At 42.2% G+C, this 25,014-nt stretch overlaps 1 protein-coding gene across 5 annotated transcripts in view; it reads right to left on the reverse strand.

The window, feature by feature from the left end:
* Positions 1-25,014, reverse strand: part of Rnf216 (ring finger protein 216) — a 97,453-nt gene that overhangs the window by 58,940 nt on the left and 13,499 nt on the right. For 3 of the 5 annotated variants that reach the window (XM_076923569.1, XM_076923571.1, XM_076923570.1), the window contains 10 exons: positions 21,897-22,706; positions 20,447-20,523; positions 18,109-18,211; positions 16,238-16,402; positions 11,565-11,679; positions 10,762-10,901; positions 8,461-8,511; positions 6,982-7,119; positions 3,309-3,457; positions 2,815-2,893 (listed from right to left, as the gene is read on the reverse strand). In XM_076923569.1, coding sequence (XP_076779684.1) covers positions 2,815-2,893; positions 3,309-3,457; positions 6,982-7,119; positions 8,461-8,511; positions 10,762-10,901; positions 11,565-11,679; positions 16,238-16,402; positions 18,109-18,211; positions 20,447-20,523; positions 21,897-22,706 — 1,827 coding nt within the window. The remainder of the gene's footprint in view (positions 1-2,814; positions 2,894-3,308; positions 3,458-6,981; positions 7,120-8,460; positions 8,512-10,761; positions 10,902-11,564; positions 11,680-16,237; positions 16,403-18,108; positions 18,212-20,446; positions 20,524-21,896; positions 22,707-25,014) is intronic. The other 2 variants (XM_076923572.1, XM_076923573.1) reach the window with 1 other exon arrangement.

Genomic DNA, 25,014 nt, shown 5'->3' on the forward strand with positions numbered 1-25,014 from the left:
AACCTAAGAAAAAATATTCCATAGAATATTGGAAACCATCACAGAACCTGCCAAAATTTACCTTCTTCCTTTCCGTATCAAACACACACTAAACCACCGCTGGACGCAACATGCTGAATCATGCTGATGAATGCTTTGAGAGCACACTGGGGAAATGAAGGCCCAGACACACATCCCAACACATCCACGAGAGCCTGCCTAGTTCACACAAGACAGTCTCAGATCTCAGTCCTCAGGGATTCTGGGCACCAAGCCTCTTTTAGATACTGCATCACTATCAAAGCCTTATCTCAGAGTGACAGCTTCCTGAAACTCCAGCTGCAGTGCAGCTTACTGGCAAATACTGCAATGAGAAAGCAGATGCCTTTGGTCTTACATAGTACAAAATTAACTCAAGGCTCACTTTTTACACATGCAAAATCCTCAAGGATTAACTGGTAGTTCAGCCATCTTGTTTAAGAGAAAGGATGCCACCTATAAAATTGGGGCAAGCACAAAGGAAATGGCAGATGTCCTAATAGTACAGCCGTCTCTGCTGTGAAATCTGAATGCACACGGTAGTTTGCTTTAGCACTAACGTGAAAGAATTTTGTCAATTCTGCTTACAAGACAGAGTTGTGCTGACACATCTATTTTGGAAACACCCAAGAGGGAGAAGGCACTTTTCTTGTGGAATACTAGTGCCATCTAGTGGCAACTGTTCCACAGTTCACACAAAACAGCCTAGCAAGGATACCTCTCTGCATTCTATTATAGGTTTGGTTTGTATTGTATCTCCCACAGACCCTTTCCTCCAAGAGCAGAAAAAGAACCTAGAGCATGAGTGGCATTATCTATAGGTAAAGGTTAAATTCTGAAGCACATGGTCCCGGGAGCTATGATACCCTATGCTGCAGCTCTTCTTACAGTATGTGGGTACTGTAAGTAAGATGAATAGAACCATCCAACATTTGCACAGTAACCAGCTATCCACTGGGCCACTGTCCTTTCAAAACTGCATCAAACTCCAGATTCCCAGTTCCTTCTCCAACCTCAGTCTCTTCAGACTGGGTGACCCAGTCACTTTGCAGATGTGCACTGAGAACCCTACTGGTAGGCACTGGGCAAACACACAGTCTAGATACTTCACTTCTATCTTGAAATCCCTACATGTTCAAAGCAACATCAACTTTTTTTCCTGCTGAAATCTTCTGAGATTCCCATTACATCACTGATGCAGTGTATCAAAGCAGAAGACTCACCACACCTTGCCATACTCACATTCCATATACATATACTATACAACCCTGACCTGGGACCATTCTAAGCCTGTTCCGCTTCTCTAGATTCCAAGCCAGTTCTGATCCTTGGGATCTGAAACTGTTGCTGAGAGAAACCTGAATCTTAGTAGTACCAGAGCGTGCGTGCGTGTATCATGGCTTATATCCATCTTAGTAGGGGAACACAAAGTAAACTAAATGGCTGTCCTTTGCAAAAACTGAGAACACATGATGTGAAGTCTATTATGAACTGCTAGCCATAAGCAAAATGTTGTATAAGCAGATATCTTATTTTCATCTGTCCTGATTCAAACTACTACTGGCTCAAGTATAACTTGCTATAGAGATGAGTCTGGCCTTGAACTCTGAGATGTTATCTGCTTGCTTCTGCCTCCTGAGTGCTGGGATAAAAGGTATGAACCATCACCACACTCGGTCTCCTCTTTTTCTCTCTCTTCCTCCCTACCCCTCTCTCTTAAATTGAACCCAGATCCTCTAGAATAGCAGCTAGTGAGGCATCTTACCTGCTGAGACATCTCTTAGCAGTTATTACCTCTCCCTCACTCAGAATGCAATGCATAACTCCATTTAGTTATGTTTTCTTTCTGTGTCTTAGCTCAGGTGTCACCTGCTCGAGTGTTCTAGTGCCTGACACCTCAGACACCCACAGGGACATCTTACTATGCCTTTCTATTCCAAGAGAACAGAACTGTTAGGACAACTGGTACAGCAACAACCTGAATGGGGACAACTTACAAAATGGCTACATCAACTCTAACATCAACTCTAAGGATGCATACAGGTTTCACAGAGAAATATTCCTATTAAAGCAATGGTGTACAGTTTTAGTTGATTAGAGTCTTCTCTAACCTTTATTTCAGAGTTTTTTTCACTGTCGCCACAACAAGGAAATACTTACCTCTGATCATGTAGTGTTATAAAATGCCCTAAAACACACCTGTCCTCTTCAGGGAAGGCACTAGCCACGAGAAGCCCCTAAATGGTTTATTTTAACACATCCTTATTCAAAGTGAAAGTCTCACTAAAGGGGAAGAAGCACACTTTCAGCAGTGAGGCCACTGCACAGCTCGGGCCTCTCCTGAAACGACTGATTCTTATGAGAGAAAACTCAAGTGAAAAAACTACCAGATGTGACACAGATGCTAACATGGTGCTTAGCTTTTAATCAAAAAAGTGTCACTTGGACTTTTCAAAGTTATAGGAAGGGTATGTGTGTGTGTATGTGCTGTATTTGAGCACAGGACAGGGAAAGAACAAGCAAAATGTATAGCACAGCAGAAGAAAACACATTTTGTATCACAGCATCTGTCTTTATAAAATTACAGAGATGAAAAATCCTGAGCTCTGCAACTGGAATTCCATAAGTAATTTCATCTCTGTAACTATGCCAACCACCATCACAAATCTTGCTTCATGAAAAGAAGCAAACACTTCTCATGCATCAGAATGCAGACCATAGAACCAACAGGGGCCACCCAGATAGTGCAAGCCACAACTCAAGCAACGTGCTAGAAGCCCCCACCGCCTTCCTCACCTTTCGGCAGCGTGGGTTGGGGCAGCTGAACCTCTTCACATCGCTGTCCAACAGAGCAGGGAAACTGCAGGAGGGACACCTGGAATAGCAGGAAAGAAGCATCATTCTAGTTGGCTAAAGTGTGTCTCAGAGGATTGTGCTACCCAGAGAGGGGGCTCAGCAAGGCGGACAGTCCTCTGCATCCCTTAGTTATCACTACACCATAGCCTGAGCTGCCTCCTACACTTGCATTGACACGGAAAACACAGAGGCTAGCCCAAAGTCCGGATTTACCGCCAACTGCATACCTCCAGCTCTCAGGGATTCCTAGATTCCTAGCTACAGGCTAGAATATTAGGTAATGAGTAAGATGTATAGATAGATTCTATAGATAGATGTTTTCACTATAAACTGATTGTTTCATTTCTTAGTAAGAAGTACTAGAAGAGCCAGACAGAGTCTTCTTGCCTGGTAAAGCAGACTTTACTGTGGAGAGTGAGTAACTCTGAACTCACCGGACAAGCTCATCGGCATAGGCTGCGGCGACTTCTTCTTCAGCTTTCCGTTCATAGTATTTGTACAGAATGGTCTGGGGGAGCACCTTCTCCAGTTCACTGGTTGGGAAGGAACATGTGCAGCTGCCTTCCATACAGCTGAGTTCCGACTAGAATAAAGTAAGCATAAGTAAGTTAACCAGGGATTCAGAATAACAAGGAGGAAAGTATGTCAAACACACCTTTCAAGGGAAGGGATGGGGCTGGAGAGATGGCTCAGTGGTTAAGAGCAGTAGCTGCTCTTCCAGAGGTCCTGAGTTCAGTTCCCAGCAACCACATGGTGGCTCACAACCATCTGTAGTGGGATCTGATACCCTCTTCTGATGTGCCTGAAGATAGCTACAGTGTACTCAAGTAAATAAATAAATAAATAAATTAAATCTTTAGAAAAAAAAAGGGGGGGGGGAAGGGACAAGAACACAGATATGGAGGTTGCAAAGACCTCCGACAAGAAGTCACTCTTTAAACTAGGAAGTCGTAAGTAAGAGCATAACGGCCTTCTTTGGTCCTCTCAGAAGACCTCCAGCAGCCCAACTATAATCTATAAAGAAGGAACACCAGCGGCTAAGGTGACACAGCTCAGTGAGCTGGAAGAAGCTGGCTTCAGGGTCTGTAGTAAGCTCCTTCCCTTGTAGAGTCTGCAAAGTGGGAGAGCCTCTGGGAGGGGAGGGTCAGGGTGGGGACTATATATGAAATGGGGGAGCGTGGTGGTTCCTGCTTCTACTCTGACTCTCTCTGGATGGAAAACAATAGAAAGGAAAAAGGCACAGGGCCAGCAGAGCTCAAGTGTGGCTTCGAGTGCAGACCTGAAGCAGACTTTGCACATGGAAAAGCAATGCCCCATCTCATCCTCCCACTCAGTTCTGGCTGGGATGAAGGCCATTTCATGTCCACATCCAGTGAAAATGCCTGAGAATGTCGTTGGAGGATCACAACATGAAACACTAACTACTCAGGCACTAAAAAGTCACCATTTGGCCTACATGCCACAGCTCAAAAAAGCTTTCAAACACATCATTACTAAGATTATTACACAGAGAAATCCTGTGTTTCTTAAAAACCAAAAATGGAAAAAAAAAAAAAAAAAAAGGGGGGGGGGGAGGGGAGAGACCATGCTAGACATCTGAGGAATAGGGTAGTTCCCAAAGTGAACACATGGAAACGACTTTACTTCATGCTCCCAATAATCCCCCGAGCATCTTCCTTTTCCAGGGGAAGAAGCTGAGGCAGATGATTTCACCAGGTTTTCTCCTTATGCCTTTCTTGTTCTAGGATCCCACATGGCTTCTAGCTGTGAGTCCTCTTTGGTCTCTTCCAAACTGTATATATATTTTGATTTTTCAATCATGGTTCCCATGGCCCCCATTACTTCCTCAGTGACTAGAACAGTAAGGTTAAAGTATTTGACCTTTTGTCCTTAGTACTAGGGCACCTTCAAACCAACTTCTGAGTGATATAGTTGAGAGACAATCATTTGCTATAATGCTGGGTACTGTCAGCCTGAGAAAACAGTCCCTTTGACCCTTTCATGACCCTCTTACAACTGTTCTTTTTTCCTCCCCAAGGCAGGCCACAAAATTTCTCTTCAAGCCACAGTCCAAAAAAACTATATATATATATAATTCTTTCCTGTCTTTTGTATTGGAGCCAGCCATAAAGCAATACTCTGAACTTGATACGTGACTGCACACTAAGACCTTCAATTTCAAATGGGGTCATACCACAGAGAGGCCAGGAAGGATCTGAATAGCTTTGGTGGCTTTCCTAGTCTATCAGGCTCTTATCTAATGCAATTTCTATAAATTGTTGATACTTCAATCTTATCCATGTAATAAAGACTCCTTAAAAATTCAAAGGACAGCTAGGCAGTAGTGGCGTATGCCTTTAATCCCAGCACTTTGGAGGCAGAGGCAGGCGGATTTCTGAGTTCAAGGCTGGCCTGGTCTACAGAGTGAGTTGCTGAAGACCACACACTATGGCAGAAGACTTGGGGGAATCTAGCTGGATCAGACCTGGAACCCTCCTCCTGAAGACTGGTTTCATAGTATCTGATGGAGCTATGCAAGCTGCCCAGGAAAAAAAAGCAATCAATAGTCCTACCAGGAGTAATGCCTATGACAACAATGACAAAAAAGACAACAAAAGTTGCTCTCGAAGGTGCAACAGAGGTATCTTTACCCTAGGGATAACCAAGAGCCATCTAATTGGACTTAAGGCCAGTTCCACAGGAGAGAATTTATGTCTGATACTGAAAACTACTACTACCTATATTTGGTAAGGCCATGGACACCAGAGGAAAACTTACTACTGCCACTTGACTGAACCAGCATAATTCCAAATTACATTCTAAATATTTATCCTTATACCTTGTACCTCTAATCCTCCACCAAAAAAAAAGTCTTTTTACAGGAGACAGACATGACATAGCTGGTCAAAATGCAGAGAACAACTGACCCTAGGGTACTCAGTCCTAAATGATACATCTGTTACACAACCCCTAATCTAAGGCAAAAGAAACATCACAAAAGATGTGGAAAGGTTCTAAGAGTCAGAGTACAAGTCAGTACCAGATGTCAGCTGCAAGATACCATCTTCTATAGTTGACATGGAAACTGTCAGAAAAATTCACCATGCCAACATAGATGGGAGAAATTTCATGAGGTCCTACCCCGAAATTCAGAGGTTCATGTAAGGGGCTGCTGACAGAGAATCAATTTTCTCTAGGGATAACCCCTTAAACACACATATATAACATTAACTTAGCAGATAATATTTGTACACACACACACACACACACACACACACAATTAAAGAATGACAGGCCAAAAATTTAAGGAATAATAGGTATAGGAGAGGCTGGACGGATTGGGTATGCGTGAGATGCAAATATAGTACCACGTGTGAAAATCTGTAAAAATAAAAGGCCATGGCCATGTTCGGAATCACTATGTTAGTCTTTTTTTTCCTGTCTCTTCTCTTCTTTCACTTCTTTGTCAGTACTGGGGGATCCAGGGCCTTAAACATGTTAGGCAAACAAACCCTCTACTGCTAAGCTACAGCCCTAGTCCTCCTACTTTACTTAGTTTTCCTTCCAGATAGTCTCACCAAATTGCTCAGGTTGAACTTATGACCCTCCTGCCTGGGTCTAATATACAGCTGTATTACAGGCCTGTTCCCGTGGCTCACTTTTACTTTGCTATGGTTGCTAGAAGATACAAAATAATACAAATAATACACAGTTCCTTTTAATATTACTTTGTTGGTGTTGAGTAAAATGGACTTTGGACAAAGAAATATGATCTTAGATTTATCGTGTCTTTTTAAAGCAGCTATAAAACCGTTTTAAAGTATGTGAAAAAATGCTAAAGCACTTTCATATTCTCCAACCAAATAAAGCTTCGTCCTGAGCTCACCCTTTATCTAACTGTGCTCAGCAAGGTGAGTGCTGAGACAGGAAGGAGCCCTGGGAACTAGACACGGGGCATGAGTGAGTCAGGAAACCTACTGTACTCAAAACCAACATGACACAAATCAAGTCATGCATACATTAGCATATTAGTAGAACTGTGCTGCCACACAAGTGTATCTGTTCATAAGCATGGTCACTTTTCCTATTTGTGTGCCACACACTTACCTTTCCAGATCCAAACACTGCTTCCTGGGCATATCTGATGAGACATTCTTTGCAGAACAAGTGAGCATCAGTGCATTGTGTCAGCTCCTCAAATGGAAACTCTCCATAGCAGCAGCGGCATTCAATCAGCTGGCCATCCTGTAAGCCACAAGATATGTTAATACCCCTAGAACCACCTTCAAGAACTGAGGTCTCATCTATAGCCTTACATGCTTCCTTGCCCCAGACACACAATGAGGTCAACATCACCTCCTATGAGACTCCAAATAACAAACAATGTTATTGCTGTCTAAACCTAGCTCAGAAACTGGGTGCCATGGCAATGTATGTATGAGAACAACAGTACTAAGACACTGAGAAAGGGGAAACTAAAGTTTGAGGCCAACCAGGCCTATGGAGTAAGATCTTGTCTCAAAAAGTAGGTAAATAAAAAAATATATAAGCCTAATTCAGGATATCAGTATAACACTACACCATAGCTACAGACAGTGGTGTGGCATCCAATAGATGCCGACGTGACTATAAAAAGGCTAACAGCAGGACACATTAGCCCAGAGGCTTGCTAAAGCTGGACTTTGCTCCTCTTTTCAAAGCCAGCCCTTGCTTTTGGTTAAGAGACTTGAGGAAAGCAATTTAAGTCACATCCTTACATGCACCTGATGTCGGGGTTCACTGATGAGACAGAGCCAGTCAGCAGCCTGCTCACTCTCAGTATGCTTGAAAAGGCCACTAAGCAAGTTGGCAGATACAGCATAGAAACCCCTGGCCCATGGCTACATATCGAAAATCTGAGTTCTACATTTCCATCTAAAACTAACTAGTAAATTTCTGTAGCTTTTGGGGGGGAAAAAGTAAAAATTTTAAAATGTAAAAATGTCACTTTTGTTTTATAATTTTTTTGTCTCTATAAATTTATATAGCTATTTTGTTTGTGGGCTCTTCATGGGCTTTTCTTTTATCGGTCTCCAAACAATATCTTCTCTGGCTCAGCTCAGCTTCTCCTTCACCAACTGTCTTCACAGTCTGCTAGCCCAGTTCACTTCCAACTGTCTCTCATTTTCTCTCTGCTCTTTTCTAGCCCAACTCAACCTTCCTCCTTCTTTTCCGACCTACCCTTCTGTCTCCTGGACTTCTGCATACTAATACAACTCACTCCGTCTCCTTTCTCCCTCCTCCCCTCAGCCTCTGCTCGATTTTATAGCCTCTCTTGTTCCCAGAAGTCCAAAGGCCAACTGTCACTGAAGAACATAGGGTCATTTAAAGGGCCGAGCACATAGAACACTTTCACACTGTGGGTTTCTGATCATGCTCTTTAAGAACATCATCTCTATCCTTTGTTCCGCTTTTGGTCTTGTAGAGAGACAGCTTTCTCTACTGCAAACTGACAAGTCAACACGTGATTTTATATTCAAAAAGTTTGCTTTCAAAAGGCCAAATGAGAAAACCAGAATAAATTAACTTGTTAAAATTTCAAAATACCTTTTGATACTGTTCTTCATTCATCTGCAGGGCAAGCAAAAAGTCTTCATGCTGAAGAACAAAAGAATCACACATTCAGATACAAATGCAGAAGGAAACCATCAGCATGGATTTCATCCATGCACACCATTAAAGATATCGCTTCAGGTAACGTTGTTTAGTAGATGAAAAAGCTACCAGGGCATAAATCTACAGAGTGCATACAGGAACATACCAATACAAAAGACTCTGGAGTAGCACAGAACAGCATAAGCAAACAGAAAGCTAAGTGGGCCAAAACCAAGAAGTTTGATAACACAATTTGCAGGTTAAGTTGGGAAACAAACAGCATTTGTGTATTGCTGCAGACGGAAAATACCTGACTGTGAAGGAGGCAGGTGGTGTGAACTCAACAGTCATTTTTTTTTTCCCCCAGACAGACTTCTCTATGTAGTCCTTGCCTGGCTGTCCTAGAACTTTCTATGTAGACCAGTAATTCACTATGTAACTAGTGATTTGATGGGGAAGGCCCCAGCTCATTGTGGGTGGTGCCATCCCCGGGCTTGTGCTCCTGGATTCTACAAGAAAGCAGACTGAGTATGTATGCCATGAGAAGCAGGCCAGTAAGCAGCACCTACCTTGACTCTGCTTCAGCTCCTGCCTCCAGAATCCTGCCCTGTTTTTAGTTCCTGTCATGACTTCCATGATGATGAATGGTTATATGGTAATAATATAAACCAGATAAAACCCTTCCTTATTATAGAAGTAACAACAGAAGGGTTACTAAGACAAGACCAGAGAAACCAGACCACTTCACCATGCCAGAAAGCAAAGATGTAGTCAGAGACTACCGGATTAGGACAAAGGGGCTGCCTGCCACTGGTCAGAAGGACAATTCAGATATAAAGTTAATAATGGCTAACAGATAATCCTCCATTTTAAAAATCATTTTTTTGGTTAGCTCTGCGATTTTAAATTTAACTTTATATGTATAGGTATTTTTCCTATATGCATGTCTGTGTACAATGCGTGTGTGTCTGGTGCCCATAGAGGGCCAGAGAAAGTTATCAGATGCCCTGGGACTGGAGTTACAGACAGTTGTGAGCTATCATGTGGGTGCTGGGAATTGAGCCAAAGTCCTTGAGCTATCTCTGCAATCTCCCATGGTGGTATTAACAAATGTGATTCTGTGATAGATAAATCAAGATGAACACTTTCTTTAGACACTTTCATGTCTACTTGAGGTACATTATATATACACATATACATATATATGTGTGTGTGTATATATATATATACATATATGTATATATATGTATATATATATATGTGTATATATGTATATATACACACACACACACACACATATAATCACCACTTCATTTTGAGAGAGTATATATCCAAATACTCAATTTTAATGAATCAGTAATTTGTCTGTCAGTTGTTTTCTTCTATGTTCTGTGGTGGTAGAGGTTAATTAAGGAGGGGTGTGCTTGTAATCTCAGTTGTAGGACCCAGGAGACAGGAACTCATTGATCGGAGAACCTTACTTAGTTGGCAGCCTCCAGGATAACTAGGGACCCTGTTGCTGGGTGGCGGTGGCACATGCCTTTAATCCCAGCACTTGGGAGGCAGAGGCAGGCAGATTTCTGAGTTCGAGGCCAGCCTGGTCTACAGAGAGAGTTCTAGGAAAGCCAGGGCTACACAGAGAAACCCTGTCTTGAAAAAACAAACAAACAAACAAAAACCCAAACCAAAACAAACCCCCCTCACCCCCCCCCCCACAAAAAAAGAGGAGGAATATGTTGATTCAGCTATTCTCAACTCAGCTGACAAGTACCTCTTTTCAGGATATGTTTTTATGTCTGGATGGTGTAGGAGTACTCCTGGACTTCTCATTTTGTTTCACAGAATTACTTCTAAATTTGCCGGAAAACAGCAACAAACATTACCTTGGACTGCTTGGAATATCAAAGATATTTCCATGTGAAAGTAGTTTTTCTTTTCACTTTTTTAAATTTATTTTTTAATTTTTATTATTTCTAAATTTATTTATTTATTTATTTATTTATTTATTTATTTTTGGTTTTTTGTGGTGGCTCATGCATCTAACCTAAGCAGTTGGGAGTATTGAGGCAGGAGGATTTCTAAGCATCAATACCAGCCTGGACCCTAACCGTCCAACATAAGACTCTCCTGCTTTAGCTTTCAGTGTTAGACTTAAGGGGCTTGAACTCATAAAGCCAGCCATGTACCACACTCTTAACAGGGAGCAAACTAGAAGCCCGCACCATATTCCCAGATAGGAGCACAGCTTCCTACCTCTGCCATCTCTTTCATCTTCTGCTCGTAGAATTCCTGCTCCTGCTGCACAGCTGGAAGGAGGGCCTGCTGGTCATAGGACCTGCAGTGTCGACGCTTGTTTTCCAGAAAGAACATCCTCTTTTCTATTTTAATGTTACCTAGAAGACATATCACAAAGTGAAATTACAGGGACAACTACTCACTAGGAATCCAGGCCAACCATGCTGTCATCAACAACTTAGCACTCCCCCAGCCCTGTAGCAGGACACTATAGGTTCCCACAACTCATCTTGCCACCGGAGACTACATGCTTCACCATGCTTAATCTTTGGTAAAACTTTTTTCCTTCCTCATTTTTCTTTGTGAGCACCAACTGTAAAGCCTCTCTGTCCTGTTCTGGCAGCACTGCACTGTGAGCACATACCTCATAAGCCTTACAAGGATAGTGGCATTACAGTTTTGAACTATTACAGATACAACTAGAATGGCCTGTGTCTTTTTATTGGTCAATCTGACAAGCAAGTATATAACTAATTCTGACATCTCAGAAGCAAGGTCTGTCCGTGATCAGCATTTCTTGTTAGTCTATACATAGTATTTCCTACTGCACACATCCATCTGCTCTCAGGTACCTAGGGAAGGGGGAACCAACGACTGGAGCTACTGTTTATTCATTGTGATCCACAGCACATCAGTTAATCTTATGCCTGTCCAGCTTCTGTAAACTCCAGGCTATAATGAGCCCCACTTCAGAGACCTCAAGAAAGAAGATACTAGAATTCAACTTTACATGTTATCACCAACATTCAGCTTCCCTTTACCTTGTTCAAATTTGAAATCTATGAAAGAATACTGATTCATTTCTTTCCTCTTTTTCCGTTTTCCACTGGCTTCAGGTGACAGCTCCTGCCATTTTTTAATGGCATCGGAAAAGGCCTAAAAATTGAGAAGGGAAAGGTTACCATCATAAGAACAAGTAAACAGGAGGCAATCTTTGCACGTCATCTTCCCTCACAATGCCTAGTGTGACGCCACCAAAAAGCTTTCTAACAGATTAAAAGGTGGTGCAAAGAAATGAAAGCATATCCACCCGTAATATACTTGTGAGCAGCCTACGGTGTTTTTGGTAGCAGTCCCTGCTAAGCCCCACTAAGCTTCCTTCCTTACACACCAAGGCTCTATACTGTGTGCTGCAGCCTCAAGTCCTTAAACCAGTTTCTGATTCCTTCCTTCCCAAACCTTAGATCTTGCCTAACAGCACTTAAAAAGACCGCATTCCTCTTTCAACTCTTAGCCTCACCCCTTTACCTCTTTGTGGTCAAAAAGCCAACAGATGTTAGTTCACCCCATACTCTTCCAGGGGCATGAACAAAATTAAGAAGCCAGGCTTCCACCCCAACTTCTATTCAGCCCATACACTAACAAGGAGGCAAACACACCCTTCCACATGAGTTCTTCACTCCCTGATCTCTCTGGAAACAGGCATGTGCTAAAGCTCCCATTCATCCTTCCCCATTCCTTTCAGGCCCTCCCTCCCCCACGTTGTGAGTCCACTCTACAAATATACCCTAGGATCTCAATGCAGGTTTGCCTTCTGAAAACTGGTAACTCTCAAAATCCCATCTCTAGCCATTTTTCTAACCTTTTCTGTCTACTCAAACATGTAATATTTGGCTGTCTCACAAATGCTACTCATTAGAGTGGCATCTTCCTCTTTCCTTACAAGCCTGTTTTCTTTTTCTTTTCTTTTTTTTTGAGTTTTCCTTCCTCTAGCAATACTACATTCTTCTAAGCCTACTGTTAAGTCCTCTATAAACATACTGTATTTTTCTTCTTTCAGAGTATATCTCAGTCATGAGAGCATAATTATTTGTTTGCTTCTCTGCTTCATGTCATTTCTAATGTTGCATAGGTTTCTAGAGGAAGGGCTAGCCCAAGTCAAACCTCAAAAAGGCTAGATTTGTTGACAGTACAGCCTAGGAATTGGTGCTCCCTTCTTTGACAATGCTACCTCCTTCAGATCTGGAGAACCTCAAAGCCCACTAAGGGTAACATCCATCATGCTATCTGTCTAATCACCTTCTCTGGGTGTGGACTTTCCAATCTATTTCTTCCTTCTGAAATTTCCAAATCCGAATGCACTAACCTTAAAGTCACAATCTAGTACTCAGGTGCTGGAAAGATGCCTTAGCAGTTAAGAACAATGGCTGTTCTTAGAGGACCTGGATTTGATTTACAGCACCCACATGGAGGCTCACAACTGTCTATAACTCTGGCTGCAACAAATCTGACACCTTCTTCTGGCCTCTACAGGGACCAGGTAAACATGTGGTGCACAGAAACATATGCAGGAAAACACTCATACACTTTTTTCTTTTTTTAATTAAAGATTCAGTCATTAAAGCAGAGGTGTTATTTGGAAGTTGAGCTCAGAGATCCTGAGTGGTGGTGCACTGGCTTGGGGTTGAAGAGAGGGAAGAAGTTCTAGCCTGGAGCCCTAAGCGGATTGTTATTCCACTTACATACTGGTTTTGCATAGCACTGAGAAAGTCCCACTTAAAATGAACTTTCAGTACTTGTCAGGAAACCATTATCTTTTAAAATGTCATACAGTTAAAGGAGTCTCCAAGTTCTCACTGTAACAGTTGTGTTAGTGATCAGTACTTCTATTACACTTGGCAAAATGCCTGCCTAACTTTATAGACCAGATATAATCAGATTGCCTTGTGAGCACTGTGCTCCAAGGCACACGGGTTACTTTCCTGCCTCTGAGGCTGTGGGGAAGTATCTTTCCATCAAGGCTCTGCTGTAAATGTCCTTATGTCTGTCCCAGCTCTCTTTATTTACTTGCCTTTGGAGCACTTACCACAGTGCCCCAAACAGACCAAAAGCTCTTTGGAAGGAAGCTACTCTGTGTCCTATTTTTCTTTCTTCCTTCTTCAATAGTGCGGGAGATGGAACATAGGACCTTGTACAAGGCAGGCCAACAGTTTCCCACTGAGCTCCACTCTAACCCCTAGCTTCTTGTTCTACTGATTCCCAGATCTTAAGGATCAGCCTGGTTGGTGCACTCTAGTAAGTAAAGAGTCAAAAAGACCTGCCTAGGAATGGTAGGAGCTCAAAAATATTCCTTTAGTTGTCTAATCTTTTTTCTCAGTTTATTTACATTTATAAATTAAACATCCACTCATGTAATAATTCTAAGTCAGTCAGTCAGTCAGTCAGTCTACTAAGGTTTTTGAAACCTTTGAAAACAAAGGCCAAAGTTACCTTAAGAAATACCTAGAAGATCTAAAAAAAAAAAAAAAGAAGAAGAAAAAGAAAAGAAAGAAAGGAAGAAAGAAGAGGAAAAGGAAAAGAAAAAAAAAGAGAGAAAGAGAGATAGCCAGAAGGTTAGTGGTGTACACCTGTATTTTTAGCACTTGGGGCCGAGGGCTGCTGAGGCAGGAGGATTTTGAGTTTCAAGCTAAAGGAGGCTATATGGGAGGTCTCTGCAGGGGGGCGGGGGGGGGATGAATGAGGGATGGTGCAATGGGCATGACGATGCCTTGGAATCCAGGGGACAGGAAGAGCCCTGAGTCTTGTAGAGAGGACAGGTAAAGGTGGGGACATGGCACTCCTGCAGAAACCAGGATGACTATTAAAGCCACACGACAGAAGAAACCTATGAAGCCTGGGGAATGGACACCAGGAGAGAGACCAACTTATAGAATAGATTAAATGATGGCCTGCTCTATTAAAGGGTTTACATGTTCTTTTGATATTCCTGGTGCATGAGCAAGCAACGAACAAACTGAACGATAGTCACATTACAGCAGAACAACTGAAAAGAAAATCAAAATTTCAAGCTGGTGAAGTTCATAGGCCTGAGTATGCAAAACAAGGAAGTTGTCATGGTCGATCTTGGTTGAATCTAAAATCAACACTACCACCAAAAAGCCTCTGAACAGATATATAAGGGTATTTCCTGGAAGAAATTTGAGGGGAAATTAACTGAGATTCCCCAGAGTGGATAGTGCCTTCCAGTAATGCTCCCTCACTCCCCCCAAAAAAAGCTCCTGGTTTTTGCCTTCTGGCCTCTGAACTTGCTGAAGAATGCATCTAGCCTGCTGCCATTGCCCCCTTAATTTTAACTACAAAACCCCTGAAAACTCAAGAAAGAACACCACCTGTCTTAACAGCAAATGTATTCCCAAAGTAAATCCTGAAAAAAAGAAATTTTCTAAAAAGTACATGTATAAAAAAGGGTGTGTGAGCCAGGTTTAATCCCAGTACTTCAGAGGCAGTGGCAGGAGAATCTGTTTGAAGCCAGCCTGGTCTAGAAGCAAATTTCAGGCAAGCCAGAGCTACACAGTGAGCTCTCTCTCCCTAAAAGCAAGCAAGCAGGGTGAGGTGGTACACTCCTTTAACCCCAGCATTTGGGAGGTAGACGCAGAGGAATGTCAAGACAGTCAGTCTATACAAGTTCCAGGCTACACAGCAAGACTGTCTCAAAAAAGGAGATGTGTTTATGTGTAAGAGCTCTTATCACAATGAGAGAACTGAAAACAGGTTTCAAAATAATTGATTAAACACAAGCCGTGCTCAAATCACGAAGGCAAATGCTGCAAAGCAGATCAAAGAATTGAGCTGCCTCAAGAGAGCAGAAGCAACCTCAGCCTGCCACTTTAAAACTACATAAAAGGCTTACTTTTATGTTGTGTTTATGGAGGTTCTCCCTACACTCATGTCTGTGCACCATGTGCATGCACTGCCCTCAGAGGCCAGAAGAGGGTACCAGATCCCCTGGGACTGGAATTACAGGCATAAAGTATGTTAAGTAGCTTACTGAAACCACATAAGCCAGGTACCAGATCATAGCTAGTTTGTTTGTTTTTTTTTTAAGGGATGTACTTTCTATACTGCAAGAAACTGAAGCTCGGTGTCTACCTGACACTGCTCAAATCTCAGATGGTGGTGTATTTAAATTCAGGGGGGAAAACTAATCTCCCCTAAGTTTTATCAGATACAAGATCTACAATTTTAGAGAAAATGCAGGGGATAAAGGGACCAGATAATAACATCCAGAGATACAGATTACAAAAATCCAGACTCTTGAAACCTATAGGATAAATAACTCTTTTTCTTCAACAAACTTCAAGAAAAAAAATAAAGCAGGAAGGAGACGCTGAGAACCTACAAATAAAAAGACTTACCAATCAAAGACTCTTAACTTGGAGCTTGGTATAATGGAACAAACTATGAAACAAGTAGTCACACAGCAAGGACCCAGCTTTTCACAGAACAAACATCATCCCACAGAGCCTTACAGAGACTTAAGATTTCCTGCTTCTAAGTAGCACTTCTCACTCAGTGATTCCTAATCAGCAGCTACTTCCCCTGACAAACTGTGAAGCTTTGCCATCACAAGCCACCACAATCTCTGTAATCTGTACCTCTCCTGACTCTTCAGGAGAATCAAGGAATGACCCCAAAAAGAAGCCCCAGGGTGCACCTTTCGGGTGATTGCATAGTGTCCTTTGAGCTCATGCAGGGCCCACTTTATGTCCTGGCTGCTCAGCATCTTGAAATCAGCCATCAAGAGGTCAGCAGCTTGGATGAAGCAGCGCTGGTCAAGTGGAGTCAGTTTGGAATAGTCAAAAAAGTCTACTTTAGGCAACTGAAATGAGACAAAAAGCATAAAGTTAGAGGTGAGATGCCATACTCATTTACAAGGAGGCTGATGGAAACTGACTAGAAGGCCTCAACAGTTAAGAACATTTGCTGTTCTTCCAGAGAAGCTGGGTCTGATTAATACGACATACCTCAGGTAACTCATAGCTACCTGTAACCTCAGTTTCAGAGAATCCAAGGCTATCTTTTGGTCCCCATGGACCTGTATATACACCATGGTGCGCTCGCGTGCGTGTACACACACACACACACACACACACACACACACACACACACACACACACAGAGTCCCCACCCCACAAAAAATAACAAATAAGATGAGTAGTGATGGCGCACATCTTTAATCCCAGCACTCAGGAGACAAAAGGCTAGTAGGTCTCTGTGAGCTCGAAGCCAGCCTGGTCTCCAGACCTAGTTCTAAGACAGGTAGGGCTACCCAGAGAAACCCTGTCTTGAAAAAAGCAAAGCAAAGCAAAGCAAAGCAAAGCAAAGCAAAGCAAAGCAACCAATCAACCAACCAAATCTTTAAAAAAAGTATGTATTAAGAGAAAGAATCTTGTTTGGGCTCATAATTACTCTGTAGGGTGACCAGACTAAACAAAAGTGAAGAAAAGGTACATATCTGTTCATTCTGGCACTAGAAGGCTGAGGCGGGGGTGAGTGCTGGTGATGGTGGTTTAGGTGAGGGCAAAGCCAGCAGAGGCTCCACATTAAGAAATCACCTGGGAGTGGAGGATTTTACCACAAACATACTTGACATTAGCGTAGATCACATGGACTAATTATTAAAGTCTTGAAACTTTTGCTATTTTGATAAGGGATTTGGTTCAATGGGTTGAACACAAATCTTTTAAGAATAGCTATTTGTGGGCTGGAGAGATGGCTCCGAGGTTGAGAGCAGTTCCCAGTAACCACATAGTGGCTTCACAACCATCTATAATGAGATCAGACGCCCTCTTCTGGCACGTAGGCATATATGCAGGCAAAACATTGTACATAATAAATCTTTAACAAAAAGAATGGCTATCTGCAGGCTGAAGAAAGGGAAATGCAGTAATGCTTTTGTAATTTAAGATAAAAAGTATTCTAATAAATGGCAATAAGAGACAGAGGTACAGGAGAGTAGCTACATGAAAACTTTAACAGTACTAGTAGTAGGTATACCAACAATTAATGTGAAGTATTCAATTTTTATATAAATTCACAATTATAAAACATTAAGAAAAACAAACTGGCTTGGAGAGATGGCTCAATGGTTAAGAGCACTGACTGCTCTTCCAGAGGTCCTGAGTTCAATTCCCAGCAACCACATGGTGACTCACAACCATCTGTAATGAAATCTGGTGCCCTCTTCTGGTATGTTTGAGGACAGTTACAGTATACTCATATACATACAATAAATAATTCTTTAAAAAAAAAAAAAAGATAAACTATTAGAACAACACAAATAATCTTGACTAATTCTTCTCCCTTAACTTGCTGTGTAGGATTAAAGGAATGAGGATTTGCTTAATTCTTCATGGGAATGGGAAGATTAGAAAAAGGTGTCTTCAGGGAATCTGCAAACATCATGAAATGCATTCTCCCTCCTTGCCTTTAAAGCCCTGTGCTAACAGCACTCTGCTGCTGTCAGGATGACAAGGAAGGCAGCAGCAGAGCAGGTCCAAGTGGCAAAGCTACAGGGATACTTGCCTTCACGTCATCCTGGCTGGCAAGCAGGCTGCTGCTGGGGTGGATAATTATTCGGTCTTCTCTCTTTGGATAATCTGGATTTTCCAGAAGAAAATTACAAAGTCTGCAAAAAGACCCATACAGTGTTACATAGTACTTTCCAAATCCCATCCTTGCTCACTGAATCATAAAATACTTGTGTGTGTGTGTGTGTGTGTGTGAGAGAGAGAGAGAGAGAGAAAGAGGAGGAATGTCTCTAGAGACACATGACAACTAAATTATCAAAGAATTAAGATGTACCAGTGATGGTACATTCCTGTAATCCCTACATTCAGAAGGTTGAAGCAGGAGAATCTCAAACTTGACACTCTTTCAACTTGGGGGAGGGAAGATGAATGAAAAACTAGCAAATAATAAAGACAACGACATTAGTCCTCTGATTTCACTTTGCTAGATGTTGTGACACACAAACATAACCCCAGCACAGTAAGACTCTAGCTCAAACAAAACAAAAATACTGAGCACACTGACAAATGCAGACTCCGCTGAGCTTTACCTTCACGAGGAAGACACAGTAAAGAGTACCACTTAAAACTGCATGGAACGAGAGTATAGAAGGAAAGTAGCCATTCTTCAAGAAAACTATGAGCATATATAAACACAAGTAAGTGTGTATTCACACTCATAATCAAACACATTTGCTATGAGGTTTCATTGCTGAGCAAATAAATGAACTCCAAAACATCAATGTCCTTTGCATCGTGTGGTAAAGCAAGCTTCTAGCTAGTGTGTCAGTCTCAGCTTATTAGCTAACTCCAAGACTGATTAGCAGACCATGTCTTCTAGGACAGATTCTCTTCATAACAAACCCATCAGGTTTTCTCTATTCACTCTTGAAATACTTCAAATCTAAGATAAGATAGCATAAACTAACCCATGACGATGTATCAAGTGTGGAGACTCACGCAAAGTCAACTATCCAGGCTCTTCACTCAGTAACTAAGCCAAATCAGAAGGCTGGACCGAAGTCGGCACAGCAGTCAGTGGTGAGGTTGGCCTGGGTGGGGCTCAGTACCAGAAAGTGTCAGCTCACAGGAAGTTAAGGTTTCCTGTGTGTTTCTCCTGTCCTTGTCATGGTGGATGTGTAGAATCCCTTCTCTTAAACCTCCCACCCGTTCCCTTTCTTGTCCAATGTCAGTAATGTGTCCTCTAACAGTATGGCAGAGAGAACAAAGAAAAGAAGTCCCTTTCTAGGATCCTCTTCTCATCAAGGTGCCAGTGAGAGGACCTACAGGGGGATCGTGTGTTGGGGACAATGAGAAGCTAGATATAGTGGCATATACTGTTAATCCCAGTATTCAGGAGCCAGAGGCAGCTGAGTTCCGGGCCAATCAGGGCTACACAGTAAGATCTTGCCTCAAAAAGCAAATCAAAAACCATAATCATTAAAGAGGCATAAAAACCAGCTGCACACATCTCTCCAAAGTCTACTTCAGGGTCTTTCTTTTCCCAGTCTGTTCAGTCATAAAAGAACAAAGGCTGTATGATTTCATACTTATTCAAATTCCCTGAGACTAAAAGAATGGTGAGCTTTGAGGCTGGGAAGGGGATGAGGAAGTGAAGTGTTCAATGGATAGAGGGTGGTTTCAGAAGATAAGATGACTTCGGGAGATCAACAGTTGAGAGAGCTAACAGTAATGAGAAATGTGTTTAATTCCATTCAACTGTATGCTCAAAAATGGCCAAAATGTTAGCTATGTTTTACCCCCAAAAAGAGAAAGAGGGAGTGTGGTGGTTTGAATAGGAATGGCCCCCATAGAGTCATGTGTTTGAATGCTTGGCCTAGCCAGGCGGTGGTGGTGCACGCCTTTAATCCCAGCACTTGGGAGGCAGAGGCAGGCGGATTTCTGAGTTTGAGGCTAGCCTGGTCTACAGAGTGAGTTCCAGGACAGCCAGGGCTACACAGAGAAACCCTGTCTCCAAAAACCAAAAACCAAAAAAAAAAAAAAAAAAAAAAAAAAAAGAAAAGAATGCTTGGCCTATAGGGAGTACCACTATTAGGAGGTGTAGCCTTGTTGGAGGAAGTGTATGACTGTGGGTGGGCTCTGAGGTCTCCTATGCTCAAACTATGGCCAGTAATAGTCTCTCTTGCTGACTGAGGATCAAGATAAAGAATTCTCAACTCCTCCAATACCATGTCTACCTCCTGCCATGATGATAATGGACTACACCTCTGAAACTGTACTGTCAGCCCCAATTATAAGAGTTGCTGTGGTCATGGTGTCTCTTCATGGCAATGAAACCCTAATTAAGACAAAGAAAGAGAGAGACAGGGAAAGCAGGCAGGTAGAATACTTACACATTCAAATCATAGTAATTTTTCAGATGAATTATCTCTTCAACATATCCATTTGCTACATCTGGAAATCTTGCTTCCTAGAAAGGAGCAAATATTAATTGTTTGTTCCTTAGAATGCTTTTAGAAGGCAATAAAGCCGGGCGGTGGTGGCACACGCCTTTAATCCCAGCACTTGGGAGGCAGAGGCAGGCGGATTTCTGAGTTCGAGGCCAGCCTGGTCTACAGAGTGAGTTCCAGGACAGCCAGGGCTACACAGAGAAACCCTGTCTCGAAAAACCAAAAAAAAAAAAGAAAAGAAAAGAAAAAGAAAAAAAAAGGCAATAAAAACCAAATGGCAGAAAGTATACAAAATGCCTAAAGACCTGAGAATGGTTGGACAGCAGCTCTGTGCTTGGCTTTACTTAGCACTTTAGAGGCAGAGGCAAGTGGATCTCTGAATCTAAGGCCAGCCTGGTCTACAGAATGAGTTCTAGGACAGCCAGGGCTACACAGAGAAAACACTGTTTTAAAACAACAACAACTATTAGATAGATAGATAGATAGATAGATAGATAGATAGATAGATAGATAGACAGACAGACAGACAGACAGACAGACAGACAGAAAGATATCTAGATAGATAGGCTGGCTGGAGAGGAGGGTCAAGTTAAAGGCACTGGCTGCTTTTCCAGAGGTTCCAGGTTCAATTCTCATCACCCACATGGCAGCTTACAACTATTACTCTAGTTCCAGGGGATCCAACACCTTCACACAGACATACATGCAGGGAAAACACCAATGTACATAACATAAAAATAAATCTCATATATATCTATCAATCAATATCAGTTCCTAGTTCCCAGATCAGAGGGCATGGATGAGACCTACAAAGGCCTGTAGAGGTCATCTATCCTGTCTCATTCAATAGCTGCACTCTCCATCCTTCCTACAAATACTGAGTATACAGGCCAGAGATAAGAAAGGCACAATCCCTGTGCCTGCCTTCAAGCTTACACCCCACAGGGTCAAATAAAAAGACCTGGCAAATGAAGGTTAAGAGACTCAGGGAAGGCAAACAGCAGCTAGCTTCAGAAAACAAAGGCCTGCTTTCTCTCTATTGCAGGTATCTTACAGAAGCATTGATAACTATTAAGATGACTGATGCACTGAAAACAGAATGTTACTTTATTCAGTTAGCAGAGATTTATAATACCCACAGGAGCTACTGGCTGCTGTATTAGATGGCCCAGAACTAGGAAATCCAATAAACAGGGACATAAGGCCTTTGACAAACAGGAGTTTACAATAATGCCAGCATTAGGGAGCTAGCGCCAAGAGCCTTTCCTGGAGGTAGAGTTCACAGGCTGGATTGAAGGTTGTATAGCTACCTGGATTCCTGTCTTTCACCCTAGATATGTACTTCTTAGTATCAGTATTAGTAGCATTATTTAATAAAAAGAATTAAACATACCGTTTCTTTCACTAATAGTGGGATGAGTTCTTGATCTACCTCAGCAGCTTCTTGTCCCCACATGTTTGCCAAATTGGCCTCCTGAGCTCCTGGCAGGGGGAAGGCTGGCCCAGGGTCTTCATCAATTGCTAACTGCTGGTCTTCAAGCTCTCCTAGAGGATGGGCTGGCTGTGGAGAAGCAGGACCTGGAATCCCCTCCTGCTGGGGTTCTGGCCTTGGAAAAGCTGGCTCTGGGAAATCATGGCGGAAAAACATTGGGCCCAATTCTGATTCAGAATGTCGCTCTTGGGGCACACGCTTGTTTGTTCTTTCCTGAGGCTGTGGGTTCAGAGACTGGAAGTACGGATGGTCAAGCCAGTACTCTTCTTCAATGAGCTGGTCATCTCCTGAGGCAGCTGGCTCTCCAGGATTTGATAAGAGATCTGTCTCTGAGTCTTCAGATGATTGGTTCTGCACTTCCAAAGGCTCAATTTCTGGGAAAAGAAGACCATTTTCTCCCAATATAATGACTTTCTGCTCCAATATGGGGTTGACAATATTATCTGCTGTTTGCTTACTGCTTGGTCCAGGTTTGGCTTCTCCTTCTTTTTTGCCACTCTCAAGATTCAGAAATCCACCATACTCATCCTCAGAATCATCCTGTGCCCCAGAATCAAACAATGACTTGTTACAAAAGGAAAAATAGCTGTGGATATCTGCTTCAAAGTCTGCTCTAGGTTTTCTAGGCCTTTCTTCTCCCAATCTGTTCAGATCTTGCCACTGGGCAGCTGGTTTGATGAGATTGGGCCGGGATGTCTGAGGTTTATGTGTCTAAGAAAAAAATGAAATTTTAATAATAAAAACTCAGTGTCCTTCCTGTATCTATGCCTGCTTCTGGACTTATAGTGAAAAGATAGAAAAGAAACAAAACCAGAAGCATCCTAAGGGAAACAACTATCCCATCTTTATTTTAAGGTAGGGAGGGTCTCATGCCACACTCCTGGCTGGCCTTGAATTCAGAGATACGCCTGCCTCTGCCTTCTAGGTGCTGGGATTAAAGGTGTGCAACATCATAAATACCACTCACGTTTACTTTAATATTGAAAATTGATTATATCCAAAATAGAGGCTAGAAAGACAGCTCATCAGTTAGTGATACATAAGCACAAGGGCTTGAGTTTAACGTTCAGTACACAGACAAAACGCTAGGTGGGACAGTGCATGTGTGATTCCAATGTCAAGGAGGCAGAGACATGTAGACTGCAATGGCCTCCTGGCTGGTCAATCTAGCCAAAATGGGGAGTTTTGGGTTCACTAACAGATGCTGCCTCAAAAAAGTAGGTAGAGAACAAGAGAAAAAAACAGCAATCCCCTAAGATTTCCACATGTGCATGTAAATAAATGGACCCTCACATTGGTTCACACACTCATACAAACAAACATGCATAGGTAAGAACATAGAGTAAATTAGAAGCCAATGAGAGTGTAAAATAGTATAGCTGCTGACAGGATACAACAGTTTCTAAGTGAGGCAGTGACTCTACTTCTTGGTATACACAAATAAAAATAAAATAGTCACACACTGTTGGGGGCCGACTTTTAGCAGAAAGCGGCTATCAGCTTTGCAGCCATCTTGAGCCATATACCCTGACATGAGACTTGGATTACAATAGCCTACAACAGCTGAGCACACTCTGATAATCTTGGTTTAGATACCTTGAGATTAAAGGTGTGTGAGATTAAAGGTGTGTGAGATTAAAGGTGTGTGACTTAAGAGTATGACTTAGAAGTATAGAGATCAGAGTTAGAGACAAGACCTAAGGGCATGATTAAAGGTGTAACTTAGAGGCGTGGCTTAGAAGTAAGACATATAAAAGGCAGAGGCAGACAGTAGAGATTGAGACTATAGAGGGAGAATCAGACAGGAGACACTTAGAGAGGAAGAGAGACTGAAGAATAAACGGGATTGAATCACACCCTGTCTGGTCTCCATTCTCTGAGTCTGCCCTCACCCTCACTCTTGCTGAACCCCGACCCGCAGACCGGAGCAGCAGCTTGGGCCGGGATACAGTGGCCGCCCAAACGTGGGTCGGCCCGGGCCTCAACATTTTGCCTGGGCTGCAACATTTATTTTGGCACCCGAACAGGGACTCGAGCTTGGGCCTCAACAACACACAAACATTTACATGAATGTTCACAGAATAACTACTCAAAAGCTACAATTCAAAAGACCATTATTGGTTGTATACATAAACAAGATACCTGCAAAATTCTCAATTTACACTGAAACCATTTATGTGATCTAAAAGCATGCACAATATGCTTGAAGTCATTAAGTTATAATGAGGTGTAATAAAAACATGCGGCTGTGTGTGCAAGTCTTTAATCCTAGCATGCAGGAGGCAGAGGCAGGCAGATCTCTGGGAGTTAGAGGTCTGCTTGATCTAGTGAGAAACCCTGTCTTGAAAAAGAAAAAAGGAGGCTGAACACACAATGAAAAGCTAAAGCAGAAAAGGAACCACCTAAGAAAGGAAGGGTGTCAAGCATGGTAAAGCAGAGCTAAACTACCAAAGCAGAAAACAAACGCAAGCACCACTAGGTAAATTTCAGGTTGTTTCTTGGGTGAAGAAAATAAATAAAACCAAGAGAATGAACTGGAAAGATGGCTCGGCTGTTAAACAGCACTTGCTGTTCTTCCAAAAGACCAGTTTGGTTCTCAGCACCCACATCAGACAGCTTACAAATGTCATCTGATGCCCTCTTTTGGTCAAGGGCACTTGCACACATGTGGCATTCATCCTCACAGACAAACACATACAAATTAAAAATAATCTTAAGAAAAATTACTAAAAAGAAGAAAGGAATTGGACACAATGATTAGTTTATCAATCAAGAAGACAGAAGTGCTCAGTGTAGTAGTACACACTCCTCAACTCAGAACACAGCTAGGCCAGTCTGTTACTGCTTGGCCAGCCTACTCTACATGACATGCTCCGGGTCAACCCAACTATATAATGAGATCCTGCCTTAAAAGAAAGAGAAAAGAAAAAAGAAAAAGAAAAAGACAAAGGGGAACTAAAATAATCAAAATAGAAAAAGAAACTGGAAAATCTACAGAAGCAAAAAAAAAAAATAGGCT

Source organism: Arvicanthis niloticus, chromosome 24 (genome assembly GCF_011762505.2).
Source record: "Arvicanthis niloticus isolate mArvNil1 chromosome 24, mArvNil1.pat.X, whole genome shotgun sequence".
In the NCBI taxonomy this organism is placed as follows: Eukaryota; Metazoa; Chordata; class Mammalia; order Rodentia; family Muridae; genus Arvicanthis; species Arvicanthis niloticus.